The 21,716-nt window shown below is 42.6% G+C and overlaps 1 protein-coding gene across 3 annotated transcripts; it reads left to right on the top strand.

Moving 5' to 3' along the window:
- The first annotated feature begins 921 nt into the window (after positions 1 to 921).
- gigyf2 (GRB10 interacting GYF protein 2) lies at positions 922 to 20,791 on the top strand. Of its 3 annotated transcripts, none has more exons than XM_034104329.2 (29): positions 922 to 1,029; positions 3,007 to 3,058; positions 3,228 to 3,390; positions 3,511 to 3,606; positions 4,782 to 4,890; positions 5,963 to 6,068; positions 6,185 to 6,225; positions 6,323 to 6,358; positions 6,486 to 6,578; positions 7,007 to 7,215; positions 7,401 to 7,536; positions 9,489 to 9,710; positions 9,844 to 10,013; positions 13,436 to 13,592; positions 13,702 to 13,868; positions 14,380 to 14,474; positions 14,800 to 14,922; positions 15,453 to 15,583; positions 15,702 to 15,802; positions 16,410 to 16,550; positions 16,653 to 16,811; positions 16,899 to 17,141; positions 17,218 to 17,343; positions 17,436 to 17,717; positions 18,219 to 18,424; positions 18,562 to 18,716; positions 18,823 to 19,049; positions 19,672 to 19,807; positions 19,885 to 20,791. In XM_034104329.2, exons 1-29 carry the CDS (start codon positions 924 to 926, stop codon positions 19,950 to 19,952), a joined length of 4,056 nt encoding a protein of 1,351 aa, XP_033960220.1. In that variant the 5' UTR covers positions 922 to 923; the 3' UTR covers positions 19,953 to 20,791. The 3 variants fall into 3 exon arrangements, with proteins under 3 accessions (XP_033960220.1, XP_033960219.1, XP_033960221.1); XM_034104328.2 differs by having other exon boundaries at positions 15,666 to 15,802; XM_034104330.2 differs by lacking the exon at positions 922 to 1,029 and adding an exon at positions 2,493 to 2,570 and having other exon boundaries at positions 15,666 to 15,802.
- The last annotated feature ends 925 nt before the right edge of the window (positions 20,792 to 21,716 follow it).

Here is a 21,716-nt window from a genome sequence, read left to right as displayed (position 1 = left end):
TTACCTAAAAACAGTTGACGCAGTGGGTTGGAGCGCTTCTGTTGTAGAGGATGTGGCTGTTGTGGAGGACTACAAGTACCTGGGAGTGCACTTAGGCAATGGACTGAACTGGAGGATCAACACTGATGCTGTGTACAAGAAGGGGATGAGCAGACTCTATTTTCTGAGGAAGCTGAGATCCTTCAACGTGTGCAGCAAGATGCTGGAGATCTTCTACCAGTCTGTTGTGGCCAGTGCACTCTTCTTTGCTCCGGTCTGCTAGGGGGGCAGCATCAGAGCCGGTGACACCAGCAGAATCAATAAACTGATCAGGAAAGCTGGGTCTGTCATCGGCATCAAGCTGGACCCCTTTGAAGCTGTGGTGGAGAAGAGGACACTGAACAGGCTGTTGTCCATCATGGATAACCCCACCCATCCTCTCCACCTGCAGCTGGACAGTCAACGGAGCTCCTTCTCCAACAGACTGCTGCAGCTCCGCTGTCACAAGGACCGATACAGGAAAACATTCCTGCCCACTGCAATAAGTACAATAAATCACCTCTGGCTGGCAGAGAACTGTCTCTGCTCCATAGTTTCTCTTGGAATAAAACTACATTGTACATTTATATAATCTGTTCAATATTTAATATTCCATCTGTCATATATGTATGTATATATTTATGTATAATACCTTGTTAACCCTGTAAAGCCCAAATATCGTAGAAATGTAACTGTACATATTTTACAAACACCTAGGCCTACTTTACACCACTACTGATTATTTCTTATCTTGTATTTATCAATGCATTTATAGATTTAAATACGGATGTGTTTTGTGATATATTTGTGTCCATTATGAGAGTGATAAACAAACATTGATAATATTCACCTGGTTGTTTGAGCACCAGTCAGCAAATCTGTACACGACATACGGGTTTTATCAGATGTCATGTGACCTACACTCAGCCATCTTGTGGAAAGCGAGAGAGAGAGAGAGAGAGAGCGCCACACAACTCGCATACAAACCTTGTGCTGTCAGAACAAGCAGAGGTAAGACAGCCAAAGTTTAATACACTAACGAAGGAAAATCGTATATTTCGGTAAAGCTCTATGTCAGAGAGTCATATTGTGACGAGCTGTTGTGCTTGGGATTGTTGTTAAACCAACATGTTTGCTTGGCCTCGCAGCACCGGGCTCCAGTGACTCAGTATGCCGCGTCCGGACCGAGTGAAGTGCGGGATGGTTAGAGGAGGAAATGTTGTTGTGGATCCAGGCTGCGCGAAGGCCGCGTGTAGCTAGTTAGCCCAACTGTTAGCATGCTAGCATTGAGGATAGGGATTACCTCCTGTGTAAGATCAGTGTTGCCTTGGTCATTTACGTTAGACCATATGACAATGCGTTTTTCCTTATGGGTAACACATGTATTTCAGTGCATTATGTCTCATATTTACGTATGACACGCAGACATTAGCTACGTTGGGATATAAAGCTTATTGCTAGCTGGCGAAATGCAGAGGGCTAGCTAATGCGCTAGCATAACTACCGTTGGTTAACAAGAATACCCTGGTGTGGCAAATGCAAGTAGAAAGTAACACAACTCTACTGACAACATTCAACATAACTATTAATTCACGGTCAACCTTTATCCGATAGGAAATGTGTTGGCTAATGTCAGTTACGTTCGTCTTGTGTAAAGCTACATTACCCATGTTAGCTGTGCATTGGACTGGTTAGCTTGCTATTTTAACTAACGTTAGTGATGATTTACACTTAACCTTCCCGATTGACTATTTCGGATCTTTCCAACTTTAACATGCATCAGTAGTGTTAACCAGAGTTAGCCACAATGTACTACAGCACGGTGGGTCAGTGTGACTCACGGTATTTAGCTGTGTGTTTGATTTGCGTTAACGTTACACGATGTACAGAAAGTGTTAGTTAACAATCGGGACAGCTTTGAAAGAACACAGGGATCTGTCACCTTTTTCGCTGATTCAATCCATATGCCTTTTTTAAAAGTCACAATCAAACTTTTAAAGGGTATTTTGTTTTGAACGGATTGGGTAGTTTGCGAGATAGGATCAAAAGTAGTTTCTTACAAGTCGTATCTTTTTTATTTATTTAAACTTTTGTTTGTATACTGTATTTTATCACTGATGCATGTGCAAGTCGTGTAGGGGAATTGTCACAAATGCTTGTAACTTCAATGCAGTTATTGTATTTATTGCTTTAACCACCAAGTTACACGTGGCTTATCCTGGCTTCCATATGGTCAGTGTGTGTACTGTCGCCGTTTGTGCCCGATATTTGAACAAGCTTTGCTAAGTCATAAATCATTGTTTTCCAGTCAAAGTATGAAGGAAAAGTCTTGGTAATGGATAAACATATATATAAAAGAACTTAAAATCCATTGGCAAAAAACATTTTTTGTAGTGGTTTATTTCCTAAAGGCTGCATTCGTTGTCAGTTACAGGTGTCCAGGCCCTCTTTGCAGACTGGGAGACTTCCTAAAATAGCTTTAGCAGATTGAAATTGTACACTGCTAGTGGGATGGGCTATATATCCTGAGGAGTTGTAATTCTTTAAAGCTGGTAACAAAACCTTACATCTGTTTCCAAATTATATTGAGCAGAATTTTTCTATGGTAAATTAGTTGTGATAAATAATTGATTAAGCAAAACCGTTATCATAAAACAACATAATTTATATTGTATTTTTGTAGATAGTTATTGATTGCAAGACAGTACTGCAGTTAAAATTTACAATAACCTAATCTTGTTTTCCTTAATAAAAAAAGATGCAAATGATTTTTTTAATGTTAATACATGTGCATCCCTAAAACCACAGACTACTGAATTGTTAGTAAATGTTTGTTTTACAAAACAAGTTACATCATCTGTAGGATTTTTATTTTCTGTGCAATTCTTAGGTAAATTATTTAAAGTGACAATGTGTACATTTAATTTCCAACCGTAGTACTGCTATACTAAGTGGCACTAATCCCTTTTCTTCTTTTTATATCTGTAGAACTTCGAGGAAGAATGGCCGAAACCCAGACACTTAACTTTGGACCAGAATGGTAAATGAACTGGCATAAATTCATGATTGGTCCGAATGAAATTATTTGGAAGTTGTGAAACTGGTTTTATGTAAAGTCATACATGTCTAGTGCCACCTCAGCTTTTTTATTGTTTTCTGCTCTTATGTCCCTTCTGCTTTTACCACCCTTTCTCCTCTTCTCTTTGCAGGCTCCGTGCCTTGTCTGGAGGTGGGAGCAGCGGTATTGGTGGTGGAGGAGGCGGCTGTGGGGTTGTCTCTCCACCCCTCTCACCTGCATTGCCAAAGTATAAACTCGCAGAATATCGCTACGGAAGAGAAGAAATGTTAGCACTTTATGTAGAGGATGACAAGGTTGGTAGGCCTCCAGGTTATATTAATTATTATATAATTAAATAACTTGTACAAGTTGTATTCCTGCCAGGATTAGATATTCATTCTCCTTGTTTTCGTCTAATTGTTTTTCTCTGCCAGATCCCCTTAGACCTTCACGATAAAGAGTTCCTGCCCATATTGCAAGAGGAGCCCTTACCGCCCCTGGCACTCGTGTCTTTTACAGAGGAGGAACAGGTAGGTGTTCTTTTACCAGGTCTTTATCTAGGTCAGAGATCAGAAACAGTTCCAGACCAAGATACATATCATACTGCCCTTAGGCTAGTTGGCTTCTTATTGTAATTTCTCAGATTGCGTTTGGCAATCTGGTTACCAAATAAAGAGCAAATCAAAGTTTATTTATAAAGCACATTTAAAAGCGATTTTTGGTCGGGCCAAAGTGCTGTACATGTAATAAATACTACAATCACTTAAAAACACATTACTACATTCATAATAAAAGACAATAAATTACAACGGATATATAGAAAACACAGGGAAAAGTCAGGAGTCATGCTCCGCTCTGACTAAAAGGCCAGGGAGAAGAAGTGTGTTTTTAAGCGTAGATTTAAAAAAAAAAAAAACCCTATGGTCTGGGCCGACCTCACATGGAGGGGCAGAGTGTTCCAGAGCCTGGGGCCAGCTGCTGCGACGGCTCGGTGCCCTCGGGTTTTGAGCCTGGTCTTGGGCACTACCAGCAGCAGCTGGTCAGCCGACCTTAATGCTCTGGCTGGGGTGTAGCGCTGGAGGAGTTCGGCTATATAGGCAGGAGCCAGCCCATTTGGTGCTTTAAAAACAAATAAAAGGAGTTTAAAATCAATTCGGAACCTAATTGGAAGCCAGTGCAATGAGGCCATGTGGTCACGCTTTTTGTGGCCAGTGAGTAGACGTGCAGCTGCGTTCTGCACTAGCTGCAGACGTTTAATTGACGCCTGGTCCATACCCACGTACAGAGTGTTGCAGTAGTCCAACCTCGAGGTAACAAAGGCGTTAATAACCCTTTCCAGGTCTTTAAAAGATAAAAACGACTTGGTCTTGGCCAATAGTCGTATTTTAAAAAAGCAGGTTTTGACTACGCTGCTGACCTGCTTATCGAATTTAAAAGCGCTATTGAAGGTCAATCCAAGGTTCGTGACAGGGGGGAGGATATTATTTTTGAGGGAGCCCAGAATATCAACCTGGGAGGCTGGAGGTTGGGGTCCAAAAAAGATGACCTCAGTCTTGCTCTCATTGAGGTTGAGGAAATGTTGGCTCAGCCAGGATCCATCAATAACTGTAATGAGTTGTCATTTGAATTTGAAGCAGTCACAAAGCAGAAAGTTAAGAGTGTATCTTTTGTCTCCACCCCCCCCCCTCCTCTTTTGTGTTTGCAGAGAAATTTTTCCATGTCTGTAAACAGTTCAGCTGTACTCCGGCTGACAGGGCGTGGAAGCGGTCCGATAGTAGGGGCACCAAGAGGCCGAAGTACCTCAAGGGGTAGAGGTAAGAATTTAATTAAGATCATACCAGGATGTTTCATGTTTCCTTGCTCTTTTCAAGGATACAAAGCTACAGGTTGACGCATTATGGTGGATTTCTTTTTTAAGTTACTCTTTATTAAAGCCATTTTGCTATTTTGCCTATGCAGTTTCAGAAGTCACAACAAGCACAGATATTTAGGAAGCATTTGAAGAATCCGACCAGCTGGGACAAGGAGTGTAATATTAGCACTCTGTAGGTATTGTGCCTGATCAGCACACACTCCTGCAGCTGCTTGAATTGTTGATGTGTCTAAAACATAGAGAAACCTGTTTGAGTTCAGTCTGATGGTATCAAGAACACACACATTCAGACACCGTATTCCTTCTCAAATCAGTTTAAGCTGCATTCTGTATTTTACAGTGCTTAGTATACTGCTAAATCTGAATGCTCAACCTACACCCCAACTCTCAAGTACTGTCAATTCAGTCACTTGTTAGCCTCGGCCGTTTTTAAAACGCATAAAAGAATAATTTGACCAGTGGGGTATTTACTAAAGTATGTTATGTTGTAGAACAAAACATGAAAACATGTATTTAGCTTTTGTAAACCACAGAACTTACTTCAGCCATCTAATACAAAATAAAAAGCATTGACTTGAATACGAGCAAATCAGCAATGCTAAAATGCTGACTCATTTCTGGGTTTTAGGACTCATTCCTGCACCACTCCTTTTCTTCACCACTTTAAATCTTGTTCTCTTTACTGTTTATTGTGCATCCTTGTATAAATATGGAAAAGTACAGCATTATTAGATTTTGTGCGTGAATCATGGTATTTCAGCTATATATTTATGCATATTATTATAAAGTGAATCCAGCCAATACTGCAGAAGGTGCTATAGACTTTCTGATGTGGAAAATCTACATATGTCTTGTGCGACCCCCTGCTGATGTTTGAACTGAATTTGGTCCTTTGACCACATGTTGAATATCCCACCTAAAGACTAGTTCATGCTAAGCAGTCACACATAGTCAGTAGCTAATTAACCCTCTTAAGGTCACGTTAACTCACGTCAACCTGTGGTTGTCCTCAGGCCGCGGAAGAGGAGATGGAGGGTTTTACCAAAGAAGTTTTGATGATGTGGAAGGTTTTGGTCGTGGAGCGAGGGAGATGCATCGCTCCCAAAGCTGGGAAGAAAGGTATGAAGATGCCCATTTGTGGTGTTATGTTTAAAATAAATAGTTTGAACCGTATGCAAATGCTCAATCAATATGTTTGTAATGAGCTTACATAATATGTTTATTTATCTCACCAGAGGAGAAAGAAGGTTTGAAAAACCAGGTCGAAAAGAACCAGGTCAGTGTTAAATTCAGTTATTATTACTAATAATCAATACATGATGTATTCATTGGCAAAAGCACTGACTTATCTACTTGTTGCTCTCTCTCCTCAGTTGAAGTTGTTCCAGGACATTTTCCGATGATTCCCGGTAAGTTTGCTTTTGTTTAAAATTGACCAATGATTTCAGAGTTCTTAACTAAGTGTAAACGGCTGTGGTTGAAAATAACAGTGATAGCTTTACTTTGAACTAACCCTCCACCCACTACTCTCTGCAGTCCGAGTCAACTATGAAGACGGTGTAACCGGCCTACCGAGGAAGCAAGACTTCACACGATCAGAGAGTGAGAACTGGCGTTCTGCTCAGAATGGTGAGGATGATGAGGGGGGCTGGTGCCCGGCGGGGTCTCGATGGGACAGTGAGCGGTGGTGCCCCCCGAGCCCAGGTGGGGGCAGTACTGACCCTTTAACCAATATCTCTTTATTAAAAAAGAAGCTTTATGTTGACCTGCAGTGTTTGTTGTTTAGTTAGCTACTGATTTAGGGTGCAGTTGTGTTGCAGTCTGTAAACTGTTGTAGGGGCTGTCAAATTATTTCAGCGCGCGACAGAATATATTCTTACCTTCTGCTAATTGTGTATGATGGAATGTTTTTCAGCGTGGATATCAGCATAATGTACTTCAACTAATGGCACATGTTGGGGTCATTCAATGCAGGCCTAATTGTTGCCATCTTCATGAAGCTACTGTAGATTTGGGGATTATGATTGTTTCAAAATGCTACCTATTTGTCTTTTCAGCGGAAGGGCCTCGGTCGGCAGGGTGGCGGGAACTCCCAGATCAGCGTCGTCGTTTCCCATTCGATGCCAGAGAAGACGAGCGCGGCTACAGGAGGCCGCGATCAGGCAGCGGCAGCCTGGACGACGACAGCCTGCCAGAGTGGTGTCTGGAGGACGCAGACGAGGAGGCGGGTACCTTCGACTCATCGGGGGCCTTTCTCTCACTCAAGGTTAGAGGATACCTGAGAATAAATCAATGAGTTTCTTTTGAATGAAGTATTGATTTGCTATTTATTCACACAAATGGCTCGTCCACACTATTACGGAGCAGATCATCTCTTTCGGGCCAAGTCTGAATGTTCTTTGGGATACTAGCTTTGTAGTTGCTGTAATTTTGTTCTTTTTGTGTATTCAGAAAGCTTCCAAGGAGCCAATTCTGGAGGAGGGAGAGCTGGACTTCAAACCCTTGGAAGAGTGTGAAGAAGGCCTGGAAGAGGACGACTGTCAGCTCAAAGGGACCAAAGATATTGAAACGGATGCAGAACGAAAAGGTCAGATATGTTGTTTTTCCTTGCACATGGTTTCACTCGGCGCATCAGCCCAATACAGCAGGGATTTGCATTTCCATTGCACTAAGGCTACCTGCTTCAAGGTGTCTCTTTAAAGGAATGGTATGCTCATGACACTCATTTAAAAAAAATTATCATCCGATAAAACAGACCAGTCTCTGCCAGTCTCTCTTTTTTTTTTTTTAATCCGATGACATTATCAGTGATTTTAAACTGATTATATACCGAAATAACATCAACACTGTGGGCGCCGCCATTTCCCGGACGTGACGTAATCCATGCGTTTGGTTTTCGAAGACACGTTGATCTCCATGTTATTTACTGTAGTTTCTCTCTTCAAATATGCCTCACTGTATTGCGAAATATTGCCATAATTCGGATAGGAACAATCCACGGAATGCTCGGTTCCATCTGTTGCCAAAAGGTAAGCATAAGAAGTACATTCGGAGGCAGTGGCTAGCGAAATGTGGCCGGCCCGAACCGAGAGATTTACAGGCTCATGTATGCAGCGAACATTTCACATTTCCGGACGACTACTCTGAGAGTATGATCAAACATAACATGGGATTTAAAGAACAACCATTACTCAATTGAGATGCAGTACCATCGGTCTTTCTGGTGTCATCACCGACCAGGACACCAGTTCGGCCAGTAGAGAAATCGCCCTCTGCAAGTGTGAAGCGACGGAGGAGCAGAAGTAGTGCTCGGAGTAAGAATAAGGTATGTTATAGCGCATTTCCATTGCAGCGGCTAGCCCCGTTTTAACGTCCAGGCCAGGACAGTTTTTGGTGGCCTTTCCATATAGCGTAGTACCGACTAGTGTGTATTTCCCCCCAGTTTTTCCGGCCCCATAAAATCGTGATTCTATGGCCAGGGACAACGAAGCTGAGTATGCTAAACTATAGAGAGGGAATCGCTAGCAAGGGTGGTACTACATGCATACATATAGTATCTTATATCATCTTCCCATTATACACACATGCATTTTCAAACATTTGGACTACCTATGTTGCAAATGTATTATCTTTTCAATTTATACACGGCATCTATTGCACGTCTGTCCGTCCTGGGAGAGGGATCCCTCCTCTGTTGCTCTCCCTGAGGTTTCTCCCATGTTCCCTTTAAACTGTGGGTTTTCTTCGGAAGTTTTTCCTTGTACGATGTGAGGGTCTACGGACAGAGGGTGTCGTATTGTCATACTGATATGTATGGCTGAATTCCCCCATCCAATCTCTTCACATTGGTCAAAACTTGTTCCTCTGCTGACGAGTCCGAACTGAAATACTCCACCATATTTCCGTGTGTTGACAAAGTGAACGCATGGATGACGTCACGACCATCACGTGACTACTGAAAATGGCAAACATGGCGGCGGCCAGACGGAATATACAGGTCTTGATAAAAAAGAGCTATAAAATCATTATTTACCGGGGAATATCGCTGATTTCTTCAGGGTATGGTTTAAACATAACGTTTCACTACATACTGAAGTTTTGATTAATTATCTAATGAGTGGACCATCCCTTTAACTCAATCTTTCCTTTTCATTTCCATTGAAGCCATCTAAATATAAGTAACTTTGTTTTTGAAAGGCTTTTAATATGAATATCATATGCAATTCAGAAACTCATCAGCAGTAACTTTACAACACTGTTGTCATAATGAAGGTGAAATCAAATGTGATCCAGATATTTGAAAGTACAAGCAAGGATTTAGAAGATCATTTGAAATACTAACCACAGAGATTTGGTATGAAGCTACAAAACACCTTTAAAAAAACAAACAAAAAAAAAACGTTTGTCTCTGACTCAAATAGCTATGTCCTCATGTTTATTGTTTAGTACTGCAAAATCATCCCTCAAGAGAACTCGCATAGACAAGGCCTCCCATCTCATTACTATAATTATTTTTTTTGTTTTTGTTTTAATATATAGAGTATTCGAGAGCATCAGAGGAGGCATTACCTGCAGCCCCTCCCGTCTCCGAGCCTCAGTCTCGGTCCCTGATCCAGCCAAACAGAACAGAAGAGTCTGAGAGGCCGATTGAACGGCAGCCACCGCTGGAGCTGCCCCCAGAGAACTGCAAAGCCCCCCTGCACGTCCCCATGTCCAACAGCATGCGTGAACCCATGAACCACATTTCTACAACTCTTGCAGGTGGGATTTGAGTCTTACATTTCCCCTTTAAAATGACTTGGTTTTTTTTAACCATTTATCCACACCTACCAAGAAAACCACCTAATATCTAATTTTCACTAATATCTAATTTTCACTCATGCTGTTTTTGCAGAAGTATCTGCTCCATCACCCATTGTCCAGCTATCGCAAAAGCACATGGTGGTCCCCGCGGCGATGAAACATCCTTTGTCCTTCTCCTCAAGTTTAATGGCACCTATTGGCAGGCCCACGGCTGTGTCACACGACACAGATGAAGATGAGAGACTCAAACACTTTGAGCAGGTAAGTTGGTAATCTAACATGAAAATCAGACTAGCCTGTATTCCACAAACAGTAGTGAGATATCTCCAACTGAATTGAAGGATCTCTTAAAATCATGTACTTATTGAAAAGGTTATTTTGAGAATTATAACAGAGGCGTGGCTAATCTTTATTTGAATACTGTGATATGTGATACATTCCATAGAATAGGGATTCTCAAACCTTTTTCAATCATGTACCCCCTTTGAATTTATTTTTTTAGCCAAGTATCCCCAACCAGTTACGACAACCTTGTAACTGAGAAACACTTAAATGCTACATTTCAAATGTTTACAATCCATCACTAAATGGATGGCCAACCAATTTCAATATCATGCAATAACACTAAGACGACATTAGTTGCATTTAACTGATCTTTTTAATAAGTTGTACTTACAATTTAGTGAGAAACATGGACTTGTGCTTCACTGAGGATCTTTGTCATTCTGACAGGGAGGCAACTGCAGTTATTACTAGGGCCGGGACTTTAACGCGTTAATTAAGATTAATTAATTACACAAAAATTAACGCGTTAAAAAAATTAACGCATTTTAATCGCACTTTAATTGCACTTATTTTTGCACAGCGGAACGTTTCTCACTGGATGAGTTTCAGGCGTACCGATTATACTGGAGCACCAACTAACGTTCATGACTTCAGCATGGGACTTCAAACAACAACAAACCTCGGTGAACAATAGTCAAACATGAACGAACAAGCTGATGAGACCGCTTTGGTCGGCCCCGTGGATGGGACATTTTGTTTTAAAAAAACGGACGGATGGAACCGTCGACAAGAGCACGGTTGTGTGCAAATTATGCAAAAAAGAATTTGCATATCACCGCAGCACATCAAGCCTAAAGTATCACCTAAATGCAAAGCATGTAGCAGCTAGCGTGGACGTTAGCCCGACTCCGAGTGCAAGGAACCACACCCTGACCCAACCCACACTCAACCAGATGACTGGTTTCAGGGCCAGGATAAGTAAGTCCACGTCTGAGAAAATAACCAACTCCCTGGCTCACTGGATTGCACTCGACTGCCGGCCCGGGCTCGACATTAAAGACTGCCCGATGGCCCGGGGCCATCTAGTATTTAGCTCGGGCAATGAAGCCTCACCTGCTGGTTGCCCGATCGGGCAATCTATTATGCCAGTATCATGCAGCTCGCGGATCCAGTAATGAGTGACCCGACAGTAAAACTAAACATATCTATAACTAGTTTAGGTAGTTTGAGAGGTAATTAAAGTAGCTACGTGTGCTATTCTAACCTGAAGTGTGTGTTTTGTTCCGCTCACCGCTGCATGTGGTTATGCAGAGCTGCGTGTCGAGTCTCGACTCAGCAGCAGCAGCAGCTGATCTCTCTCTCCCGTCAGATTAGACTTCACTCGCGTTTATGTCCATATCGATCAGATCCAGCTAGTTCTAGCTAATGATATGACTACCTGCTTATTAAGACACAATAAGTGTCGCTATGCAACTGGATGAGGCCACAAAGTATAGCGCAGCAATATGCATTTGTTTACATGCCCACCGGAACCCCGAGGCATTACCAACAGATCAACGCACCCATACAGGACATCTCTCTCCACATTAAGTGTTAGACATTAGAGTTGACTATTCTTGTCTGTCACATACTCTTCTTGTCTGTCACATAAGTGGCGCAACTGAAGCGGTATTGCTCTAAAGGGAAATTATTTTGATCGAAGATATTTAGATTTGCCGGCTAACGGGAACTCTGACGTGTGCTTCGCGGATGCGCTCGGCTCCTCTCGACTGCTGCTCGGGTCTGCTCGGTCAGCTTCCGGATGAGGAGGCATTCGTTCGACCAACTTACAGTAGTTAACATTACAAACATTTTTAACAGGGGCCATAATAGTGTAAATAATGTTTGTTTTGGCAGTTATAACTGAATGTAATGTTTTCTACTTTTTTCCATCTGGGAAGGCATTTGCCTTCATCAGATGGAAAGTGTTTTGACCAACAACTTAAGTATTTCTTATAGCTATGCAGGGCATGCAAGCGAGCAAACACAAACAAGAACAAACAAACAAGTGAAATGAAGAATACAATTGAAATTGTACAATATAATATTGTGGTGGTTCATCTTATAATTCAGTCTAGAGAATGTACCAGACAGCATCTAAGACCTGCAAAAATCAAAATTTTCTAGGGGGACGGAGGCCCCCCAAACCCTTCGTGCCATTTCGTCCGCGTGCATTTTTCAGGGCAATCTCTATTGGGCTCAGGGCCATCTGTAAATTAGCTTAGATGGCCCACAGGGCCATCTCCCAAAATCCTTAATGTCATGCACTTGGACTGCAGACCACTTGGAGTAAAATCCATGTGAAAATTGCTTCTCACTGTTCTCAGGTCAAATATGTATATTTGATTAAAAATGCGATTAATTTCGATTAATTAATTACAAAGCCTCTAATTAATTAGATTAATTTTTTTAATCGAGTCCCGGCTCTAGTTATTACACTTCGTGTTTTGAAATATGTGTAACTCTAGTCTATTAATATAAAACCCACACTGCTCAAACTTCGTTACTTTTCCTAAAATTGGTATATTTATCTATTTTTCTAATTCTTTTTTTTTCATTAACATAAAATAAATCTCACGTACCCCCTGCAGTACTCCAACGTACCCCTAGGGGTCCGCGTACCCCCATTTGAGAACCACTGCATAGAAGACCATAAAACAATAAAGACAACCCGTGTCCACTAATGGCGCATTTCCACTGCAGCGGGTAGCCCCGTTTAATCGTCCTCAAGCGGCCAGGCCAGTTTTTGGTGGCCTTTCCATATAGCGTAACACCGGCTAGCGGGTACTTTTTCCCTCTTTCCGGCCCCATAAAATCGTGGTTCTATCAGGCCAGGGCCTGAACTAGTGACGTCAACACTCTCGACTGCTGATTGGTCAGAGAGAATCGGCACAAGATCGTGCGAGGTCATCCCTAGCGTCGCATATCTAGAAGAAAGCTTGCAGCATTTTTATACACAGCATTTTTGTAAACGGAGGAGCTACAAAAATGGCAACTTCAAAGAAAAGCACACCGTGGTCGACCGAGGAGGTGACGACGTTCCTACATCTCATTGGGGATGATAAAATCCAGGGGGAGCTCGACGGAACAACTCGAAATGTGAAGGAGAAAAAAAGCCGATCTCCCCGCCTACACTACGTTGCTACCCTAGGTCCTAAACTGTAATGGAAATGCATCACGGCCTCGGACGGCCAGCGAGGACGCTTAGGGACGCTTAAACGGGGCTACCCCGCTGCAGTGGCAATGTGCCATAACACTCCAAACACCAGCAGCCATGTTATGTTTGGTCCTAGTGTTGTTTTGGTAACGGGTATCTAATTTATTTTCTAAACTGTTGTCTTTCCCCCATGTTTGACCAGGAGGCAGAGAAGATGGTAGCATACCTTCAGGATAGTGTGGTGGATGATGACAGACTTACAGTAAAGACTTCAGAGAAGCCCAAACCTGTAGGCCTTCCGCTCACCAACGAGGCCGCTCTCAAATGGTTCTACAAAGACCCCCAAGGGGAGATACAGGGTGAGAGATTTGAAGAGGTTTTATGTGCTCAAAATGGAACCTATTTCTTTTCACAACAGCTGCAATACCACGCCTTAATCTCTTCTGCTCCCTTTTTGTTCTCTCTCAGGACCATTCAGCAACCCAGAGATGACGGAGTGGTTTCAGGCCGGTTACTTCACCATGTCTCTCTTGGTCAAAAGAGGGTGTGACGAGGTGTTTCAAGCACTGGGGGACATAATAAAGATATGGGGGAGAGTACCGTTCACACCTGGCCCAGCACCGCCTCCTCTACAGGTAAATGTTTGATATGTGTCCTGTTTCATTCATTATGTCCAAAGGTTTGCTTTGTTCTCAGCACTAGTTGCCAGTACTAGCCAGCAGGGGGTGTGATAGTCCACACTTTTTGCCAGTAAGATGTGTCAGGATAATATTTCATGTACTTTTAAGACCCTTCCTTTCTTCACTTGGTGCATTTTGTAAAGGTCTGTTGTGTTGCAATTGAGATTTTCTCTTTGAGATGGCAACATTTACAGCTTGCAGATATAAGATATATGCTTTCTGTTTTCTAAAGTAATTTAGTGTCTGTGTCCTCGATCCTTTTAACGATATTGGCACCCAAAGTTAAACTACTGTACACTGTAATCAGTTGTTAGCATTTGAAAATTATATTTAGTAGTGGTTTGGTTGAATGGGAAAAGGCCACTATTAGCTTTTAGCACAATTGGATATGCAGTTCTAAACTTGTTTGTTTCGATCTACCTTTTGCTGTTAACGGCTATGATTGATCCCGTCTTATGTAATGCAGGCTGAAGGTGATCAGGAGAGGTTGAAGCGGCAGCAGGAGCTCACTGCTCTCAACCTCTACCAGTTACAGCAGCTCCAATATCAATACCTCCTCAGGTACACCACTCTCACATCTAACCCTACTTTGTTTGCAGTGGCAGCACGATTGCTTTTGTTTCATTCTGACAATAACAAATACACACACCTTAAACTACTTCACTTCCTGGACTTACTACAGGAATAGAGTTGATCTATGCTTCATGAATCAAAATGGCTCTCCACCACATAATACAATTGTAAATGATATATTACTACAACTAAATCACATTAATGCATATAGGAACTGAAAATACAGTACATTATTTGTCTATAATCATGTAAACGGTAACATATTCTTCCTGTTTGTCTCAATGGTCTCTTCCATTTGTCCTCCAATGTCTAGGCAGCAGTATGCGCAGGCGCTGGCTCAGCAGAAAACTCTGAACTCGGCTCCTCTTCAACAGCAGCAGCAACACCAACAGCAGATCAACCTGCTTCTACAGCAATACCAGACCCTCAAGCTGAGGTTGGTACCCTACCTCTTAATGCATCTGTAACTGTGGTGAAGTGATTAGAAATCTTGCCTTACATGTATTATTAGGTCTTTGACATGTACATCATTTTGCATAATGGACTGTAAGAAGTGTTGCTGCACTCGTTCAAATCGTTGGGAGTCATTTAGACGGAACCCAACAATGTGGTTCTGTAAATTGGAAATGGCTTATCACAGTAGTACAACTGTAATGCACGAACACTTGTGAAAGGGAAAGCATTAGGAGAGTATTGTCAATATGATATATTAAGAGTATCAACACATTTTTGAGTGAGGAGGATTCACTTAAAATGTTCCAAAGGCTTCATCTCCCCATGTTTAAAGAAAGACACTGATTCTCCATTTCAGGAAAAGGGTTGCTATGACAAACGGGGACTAAATAATTTTTTTGTGCGACGTATTTAATATTTATCTAAAAATAATCTTCTTTTCAAATGGGTTATCATAAGGAGTCTTGAGAAGAGTCAAGTGCAGCCTTATTTATCAACATGTATGTTTTGCAGAGCGTCAGAGAGCCCCCTCCCTCCTGTGACCCGCTCCCCGTCTGTACCCGATACTGGTTCTGTGTGGGAAATGCAGAACTCGTCCTCTCAGGCTTCCTGTACACCCAACGTTCAACAAGCTGCTCCAAACAGTGAGTCTCTGCCTTGAATATAATATGTTTGCTTCTTTTGTAATCGCATGATGGCAATAAAAAAATGTATGTCGTGTTACAGCAGGTGTAATGCATCATGTTGTATCGCACTCAACAGCGTGGGATGGCAGCAGCGTATGGGATTTACCCATCGACTCCGTGGCTCAGGCGCCAACCATCGAGCAGATGCAACAGTTGGAGAAGTCAAAGTCGGCTAAGGTATTCCTGCTTTCTGTTGTCAGTGTAAAATGGTTTTTGAAAAGGCTCATCTAACGTCATGAGTGTTTCAGCCAGACCAGTGCTGAGAGGGCGTCCACCCCGAGAGCGTGGGGTGATGTGACGTCATGTCGTGTCACACATTTTGAATTCAGCCGTCCCTTATAGATACTATCTCTTTACGTCTTTACGAGGGACACCCTTCCTGGCATGGTCTTTGGAGGGTGCGGCAGTGTTGTGTTTTTTCCGTCATAGGAACACACTTTGCTGGCGGCGAAAATAATCTTTGCCCCTCCAACTGAGGGATGTCCTTTTTCCTTTTCGTAATTTCAAGCGATAAAAACTCTCAATCTTCCCTCAAATTATTTAATTTTTTTGGAAGCCCTCGGCTCGAGTTCAGGACGTTCCGAGCTGAATAAGGGCCTCTAATGACGGCATGACGCCCGCCTGGCGGAAACGCTGGTCATGATTCAATTATCTTGTTTTGGAATTTTTAAGGCTCAAAATTGTAGTTTCTTGTTTCGAAAGGTGAGTTGAAGTATGAGTTTTTAAGATATAGGATTGGTCGAAAAGTTCCCTACCATAATCATTTTCTTGTATCATCCCACAGTTGGAGTTGGAAAGGCGTGATGCCGAAATGAGAGCAAAAAGGGAGGAAGAGGAGAGGAAACGGCTAGAAGAGGCCCTGAGGGCGCGACAGGAAGAAGAACGCAAGTGCTTGGCAGAAGAGGAGCTGGCACGGCACAAACAGGTGGAGCATTCACACGATGTCAATCTGAAGAACTTCATTCCTTAGAGCTACTTCTTTATCGTGAGGCAATTTTCTGTGATTGACTGTGTTGTGAATCGTTAGGAGGAGGCATTAAGACGGGAGCGAGAGCAAGATGAGGCACAACGCAGGCAAAAAGAGGAAGAGGAGAGAATGGCACAAGAGGAAGCTCTCCGTAGATTAGAAGAGAGGCGGAGGGAAGAGGAGGAGAGAAGGAAACGAGAAGAGTTCCTTCGCAAACAGGTAAAGAAAACATGTCGCACACTTCCTACCTCCTATCTGGATTTATGAAATCTCTCCCTAAATAGAAATGTGTTCTACTTTTATCAGGAGGATGAGCGCAGAAAGCAGGAGGAACTAGAAGCACTGAGGAGGCGTGAGGAGGAGAAGCGAGCAGAGGATGAGGCAGCAGCTGCTGCGGCTGTTTTAGCACAACAACAACTGGAGGAGCAGAAGAGGAGAGAGCAGGAGGCCCAGAGACAGCAAGAGCAGCAGAGACAGAGGCAGCAGCAGCAGGAGGCGCTCAGGAGGCTGCAGCAGCAGCAGCAGCAACAGCAACTCGCACAGATGAAGGTAACGGCACAGAGGATGCAAAATGGACGGTACAAAATATAAACAAGGTCATTAAATACATCGTCCTGCTCTGCAGCTTCCGTCCTCTTCAAAGTGGGGCCAACAGTCGTCGGTCAGCGCTGTGAACCAGAACCAGAGCGCCCTGTCGCTGGCAGAGATCCAGAAACTGGAAGAGGAGAGAGAACGGCAGACGAGAGAAGAGGTAAAGACGGCAGCCATTTCCTTTTCATCTCTCCAAATGTTGTTTTTATGCACACTAACTCATGTCCTATTTATCCCTCCTCCCCCCCACAGCAGCGACGTCAGCAGCAGGAGATGCTGAAGCTCCAGCAGCAGCAGGCCCTGCATCTGGCTCAGCAGCCCCAGGCCAAGATGTCTAGCTGGGGCAGTGTGGCCACACAGCCGGCTGCCACCAAGTCGCTGCTGGAGATTCAGAGGGAGGAAGCCCAGCAGATGAAACAGCGGCAGGAGCAGCCGCCACCGCAGCAGCAGCAGCAGCAACAACAACAGCAGCCACAGCAGCAGCCGCAACCGCAGCCCGTCGTCCCACAGCAGAGCCGCAGTCAAAACAAAACTGTAAGAGACCAATTTTGCACTGTGTCTTATCAGCTAAAGGAGGGTATAAGAAATGTACGTGTCCAAAATATTTATTTTGTAACTAACGTTTGGTTATGAAAGCTTGGTTACTCTGAGCAGCTTATTAATATAAGAAATAGCTGCTTAAGAGACAGAATAGGCACTATTTCACTACACAAATCTCATAGAAATTCAAATGATCATCAAAAAGATTTTAGATTTTTAATAACCAAGTATTTTGCAAAATAAATAAAAGGGCCAGAGGCCAGCATAACATTTATCCTCATATCTTTTTGTAATAGATCATTATTTCAGGATTTATTTGAATACAAATGCAACACTTAGGAAAGCTGTTGAACACCTTGGGTTTAAAGAAATTGTGATATGCATTTTGTTACGTTTCTATGAGCCAATCACTGATTAGGTGATTAAATAATAAGCAGATGAATCTCTAATGAAATGTATTGTGTCGTCAGTAACATTGTCTTGCTCTCTTCACAGACGTCGTCTCTCAGTAGCTCAGTTTGGGGCTCCATGAACACGAGCCCCTCCACTAACTGGGGCTCGGACTCCAGCAGCATCTGGGGCGACACAAACAACTCTAACTTGGGCTTCTGGGATGAGGCTGTGAAAGAGGCCGTGCAGCAACCACCTCCAACCAAGAAAGCCAGCACGCAGAAGAACAACAAAGGCAACGCCAACCTCAGGTATTCAATAAGAAGGCCAAAAATAACCTTTGTTAGTCACAACCTCCTGCATGACTGACCATGTATGGATATGAGTAATACACAGATCCTAATGACTTATTTTTGTCTTCCGCCTGCCTTTTTGTGTACACGTGAAGTAACTCTGTGAGTGGGCGGGTCAATAAGAAAGCCGAGGAGGAGGAGGAGAAGTTGGTGAAGTTGTTTAAAGGGGTCAATAAGAGCCATCAGGACACCTTCATGCAATGGTGTGAGCAAACCCTGCACACCCTCAACACGGCCAACAATTTGGATGGTGAGACTTTAAAAATATACTTTCAAGGGCAGTCCACCTACAACTATTGGAAAAACCATTCCTTGAAGCCAAACTCACAAATATTCTCCATCTGTCTCCCTGCCAGTTCCCACGTTTGCATCCTTCCTGAAAGAAGTGGACTCTCCGTATGAGGTGCACGACTACGTCCGGGCCTATCTGGGGGACACTCCCGAGGCCAAGGACTTTGCCAAGCAGTTCATCGAACGACGTGCCAAACAGAACGCTAACCAACAGAAACCGGCACCGCAGAACCAACAGCAAGCCCTCAAGCAGCAGCAGCAGCAGCAGCAGCAGCAGCAGCAGCAGCAGCAGGTGAGCCAGACTGAAACCGAACCAAGAGTTAAAGAGTCAACATATGGTGTTGGTCTTGTGTTCACAAATAGAGATGTCTGTTCCTCTTGCTGCCCCAAAAATAGATTGTACTATGGGTTATTTCTGACTTGCATGATCAGAGCAACATATCTCTGACGTAGTTTTGCTGTCATTCTCCATCAGCCACAACTGTTATTTACATTTCACCCAGTGACTCCCTCCCTCACGTCACCCCCTTGGATCAGCCCCAAAATATGTACTTGTGCTGCTTATTCCTTGTTACCTAATGGGAATGAAAACCAAACATGTCCATGTGTTCCTCTTGTATAAGCGATCTGGATGCGTATCATATACTTTGATAACGTGTTATATTTTGGTGTGTATCACTAATCTAATTTGCACCACAATGTTTCCATTTTCTCCTGTCATCCAATAGCAGGAATGTTGTGTTTGTATTAATTGTACGATTAAATCACTTTCCATATAACTGGAATAATCATCAACCCAGCTCGGTCTTTGTGCATAATCGTCATAATAATTGTTTGCTGCTACCACATTAAGTCAAGTGGTAACATCTCGCCCAGATCTTCAGTCTTTTAAATGTGCATGTCTGTCTGTCCAGGATTCTGTATGGGGTGGATCATCGTCGGTGTATCAGTCCAACCATACGAGCGCCCAGCAGCAACGCTTTGAGACCGTCACCTCAGGGAAAAAGAAAAAGAAGCAGAAGATGGTCCGCGCAGACCCCAGCCTTCTAGGTAAGAGCTAACACCAGTGTGCTACGTCTGAAAAACCTGCCGACGTGTCTTTGCTAACTCACTTTTTTCTTGTTCAGGTTTTTCTGTGAATGCCTCATCTGAGAGACTGAATATGGGAGAGATTGAGACTTTGGAGGACTTTTAAGGGACTGCAGCCAAGCAAACCCCACTGACTGTATCCGTTTTGAACAGCAGCCGTTTTACCCGAACCCCCTCTGACACTGCCCCCCCGACTGCTTCCACAACATTCACCTTTTTATTTTCAGTTTCACATTTATCAGATGTACTCTGGTAATCCCTCTTTAAATTTCAGATTGTGAACCAACAGTCATCTCTTGAGGCAGGGTGTGTTTTTCCTTTTGCTTTCGGACCTATAATCTGATGAAATGGACTGGAGCTAAGTGGCCAGTGAAACATCCGACCAGCCCAGAGCAACTTGAGTTTCTGGAAAAAGTTTGCTGGAGCATTGATGTCTGTTGGGCTTCAGATAGTAGTTCCCGGATCATGTCCTAAAATTCAAAGTGACTTCAAATTTCCAATTTGGCCTCCATTTAATGGGATTTTTTTTAAATGTGTGGATATATGGGAAGGGTGGTTGGGGTATAATGGGAAAGGTTAGAGATTATATCCATTGTTTTTGTTTTATTTATTGAAAGTTTTGTCCCTTCACTTTAATCGCCCCCTTCTCTTTCCCCTCCCTGTTTTCTGCTGGGTGTTCATGGGTAATGACGGCAAAAGTAGAGCCCAAGGATTCGTGGCCACTAATGTCCTGTTTTAAGGACATATCAAAAGTTCCAAGTAGTTATCTATTTCTTGTAAAATACTAGGCTGTTTAAAGAATAAACTTTCAATTCTGCATCTGTATTATAATATATGAAAATGATCTGCTGGAGTCATACTTTTTTTTTATTGTGGTATGAAACAATAAAACAGTCTTATGTGTGGGCTGTTCACACCTCTGTCTGAGCTATTCAGAAAACAACACACTTGTGCAGTATTCATTCAATTCACGCACACTCACTCGTTCACACGGACACATTTGAAAGAGCCCCAAAGGTATAGAGGAAATTAAAAGCTGTAAATAGAATAGATTGAAGCCAGCAATCAGCATTCAGAGGTAATGGACTAAAGATCGTTTAAATCCCTCTAAAATAAATAATTTTTAAATGAGTAATTTTATGTAACATGCGTTGGTCACAGTGAATTGCTACATATATTCTGCTGACTGTTATTTCCATCTTTCAGTTATGTTTGTGTGAAACAGACCCAATGCAGAAGATTAACTGCCAAATCACCAGTCCCTTGTTTTTTTTAGGCTGATTGCTCTCTAGCTGAAAGACACCCTTGACTTAATTCCTAGATCACAAGTTAAAGCTAGTATATTATTTAAAGTACTGTTGGTAATGTACAGCATTGGGAATCTGTACCTCAATTTAATGGCAAATATTGGAATATATACTTCACATCAGCTATAGTAATGTTCATGGGATGTAAGCCGGCCGTTTCTGTAGCCCGACCCCACACTGAAGACAGAAGTTATTTAAAATCCTACAACTTTAATATGTTTATCTGTCTCTTCTGAGCTCCCCAGCTTTTTAGAAATCCTACACTCATTTTGCAGGAGCACCCCTTTAAAATATTGTTGCATTAGCAGGGCTGTACCGCATACTTTAAACCTTGGAAACTTTCAATAACTTTGACATTTAAATTCTGCGCAACTTCTTTCTTATTTGGTTATTCATTCTACTTAAATGTGGTTCTTTGCACAGGTGCAGATAAAGACTGAATACTAATGAGTTTTAGATAACAGTTGTGGCTGAGTAGGATTGTTTCTCACTTGTGTAAACCAACAATTGCAATGAGCTCTAAAGCGTAGTACAGTACAAAAGTCGAAATCTATAGAAAAAAA

The sequence above is a fragment of the Pseudochaenichthys georgianus genome, chromosome 17 (genome assembly GCF_902827115.2).
Source record: "Pseudochaenichthys georgianus chromosome 17, fPseGeo1.2, whole genome shotgun sequence".
In the NCBI taxonomy this organism is placed as follows: domain Eukaryota; kingdom Metazoa; phylum Chordata; class Actinopteri; order Perciformes; family Channichthyidae; genus Pseudochaenichthys; species Pseudochaenichthys georgianus.
This window is presented reverse-complemented; position numbering and strand designations above follow the sequence as displayed.